A 2,377-nucleotide genomic window follows, 5' to 3' on the forward strand; every position below is an offset into this window, starting at 1 on the left:
GGCTGGGCGCAGCCCGCCGAACTAGGCGCCCACAAGCGGCCGGCGTCCGTGTCGAGCGGCGCGGCCGCGGAGCACGAGCAGCGCGAGGCGGCGGCCAAGGAGAAGCAACCGCCGGCGGGCTCGCACCGCGGCCCGGCCGACAGCCTGTCCTCGGGGGCTGGGGCGGCCGAGCTGGGCACCGAGGGCGCGGGCAAAGGCCGCGGGCCCGGCGAGCAGGACTGGGTCAACCGACCCAAGACCGTGCGAGACACGCTGCTGGCGCTGCACCAGCACGGCCACTCGGGGCCCTTCGAGAGCAAGTTTAAGAAGGAGCCGGCCCTGACTGCAGGCAGGTTGTTGGGTTTCGAGGCCAACGGGGCCAACGGGTCTAAAGCAGGTAGGGGCGGCTGTGGAGTGAGGGGGTCTAGGGGCGAGCCGGGGACGGAGAGCCGAGGAGGGGTGCTCTTCCCATTCGCCGTTCTCCCCCGGCCCAGAAACAACAAACACCCAACTTCCTGATCTGCCCGAGGCGGAACCAGTGCTTAGTGGCAACGTGTTTCTGTGCTGAAGCAGCATAACAGAGATGAGTCAGACGGGCTGATAGGCAGCGACACAGGGCTTTCCTTTCCCAGCACATTCCTGGATGCGAGCAGGAGGGCACCAGTCACCTTTTAACCTGCGTGTGCGTGGCGCGGTGGGGGGAACGTTAACCGTCAGGCGCACAGTGCAGTCTGGGGACAGGCAGGCCTGTGGGAAAACAGCCCTGTCGGGGCCATTTTCTGTGGCTGTTTGGTTTTGTTTTAAACTGCTAGGCTGCCTCAGAGCCCCGTCAGGCTAAGTGGTTTAAGTTGCACGTGCTCTTGAAACTCCTATGAGTTTTTATGTACCAGCTTTTAGAGAAGAGAAATTTTTCAGGGAGTTTTGTTATGTGTTAGGAAAAAAAAGATCCTTTTCAGCGCACGTCCATTTACGTCCGTTTTTTTCCCTTTTATGTCTTTGTTCTTCCAGTTGCAAGAACAGCAAGGAAAAGGAAGCCTTCTCCAGAACCAGAAGGTGAAGTCGGGCCCCCTAAGATCAATGGAGAGGCACAGCCGTGGCTGTCCACGTCCACAGAAGGGCTCAAGATCCCCATTACTCCTACATCCTCTTTTGTGTCTCCACCTCCCCCCACTGCCTCACCTCATTCCAACCGGACCACACCGCCTGAAGCGGCCCAGAACGGCCAGTCCCCCATGGCAGCCCTAATCTTGGTAGCAGACAATGCGGGGGGCAGTCATGCCTCGAAAGATGCCAACCAGGTGCACTCCACCACCAGGAGGAACAGCTGCAGCCCACCCTCTCCGTCCTCTATGAACCAGAGAAGGCTGGGCCCCCGAGAGGTGGGGGGCCAGGGGGCAGGCAGCACAGGAGGACTGGAGCCAGTGCACCCCGCCAGCCTCCCGGACTCCTCGCTGGCGGCCAGCGCCCCGCTGTGCTGCACCCTCTGCCACGAGCGGCTGGAGGACACCCACTTTGTGCAGTGCCCGTCCGTCCCTTCGCACAAGTTCTGCTTCCCTTGCTCCAGACAAAGCATCAAACAGCAGGGAGCCAGTGGAGAGGTCTATTGTCCCAGTGGGGAAAAATGCCCCCTTGTGGGCTCCAATGTCCCCTGGGCCTTCATGCAAGGGGAAATTGCAACCATCCTTGCTGGAGATGTGAAAGTGAAAAAAGAGAGAGACTCGTGACTTTCCGGTTTCAGAAAAACCCAATGATTACCCTTAACTAAAACTGCTTGAATTGTGTATATATCTTCACATATATATATATATATCCAAGACAAGGGAAATGTAGACTTCATAAACATGGCTGTATAATTTTGATTTTTTTGAATACATTGTGTTTCTATTTTTTTTTCTTTTTGACGACAAAAGGTATGTACTTATAAAAGCATTTTTTTCTTTTGTTAACGTTATTAGCATATCTTTGTGCTTTATTATCCTGGTGACAGTTACCGTTCAATGTAGGCTGTGACTTGCGCTGCTTTTTTAGAGCACTTGGCAAATCAGAAACGCTTCTAGCTGTATTTGTATGCACTTATTTTAAAAAGAAAAAAAAAAAAGCCAAATACATTTTCTGACGTCGTAAGATTGCCTTACTGTCTGTTATTCCTTATTGCTGGCCCCTTTCTCAGGCTGGAGGCCAAGTGGTGGAGAAGGAAGTGTTGTGAAGTGGGCATGCCACGGGGAAACGTCGCCAAGTTTCCCTCCAAACGTTGTCCTTTGAGAGTAACAGGAAACTGATTTTGAATCTTTCTCGCTTTTGGATTTTGTTCTTAAAGTTCAGTTGTTGGGCTGTTGATGACTGCCTGAGAGTTGCTGCTGAGAGATTTTCAGGACTGGGTGGGTGGGGGGGGGGGGGT

General features: G+C 54.4%; 1 protein-coding gene across 1 annotated transcript in view; it reads left to right on the forward strand.

The window, feature by feature from the left end:
• The window catches only part of IRF2BP2 (interferon regulatory factor 2 binding protein 2), a 3,335-nt gene that overhangs the window by 681 nt on the left and 277 nt on the right, over nucleotides 1-2,377 (forward strand). Inside the window, exons 2-3 of the mRNA XM_007452958.1 lie at nucleotides 13-376; nucleotides 988-2,377. The exon at nucleotides 988-2,377 is cut by the window's right edge and continues 277 nt beyond it. Of these exons, the coding sequence (XP_007453020.1) occupies nucleotides 13-376; nucleotides 988-1,703 (1,080 nt within the window). The 3' untranslated portion in view covers nucleotides 1,704-2,377. The remainder of the gene's footprint in view (nucleotides 1-12; nucleotides 377-987) is intronic.

The sequence above is a fragment of the Lipotes vexillifer genome, unplaced genomic scaffold (assembly GCF_000442215.2).
Source record: "Lipotes vexillifer unplaced genomic scaffold, Lipotes_vexillifer_v1.1 scaffold1088, whole genome shotgun sequence".
Lineage (NCBI taxonomy): Eukaryota > Metazoa > Chordata > Mammalia > Artiodactyla > Lipotidae > Lipotes > Lipotes vexillifer.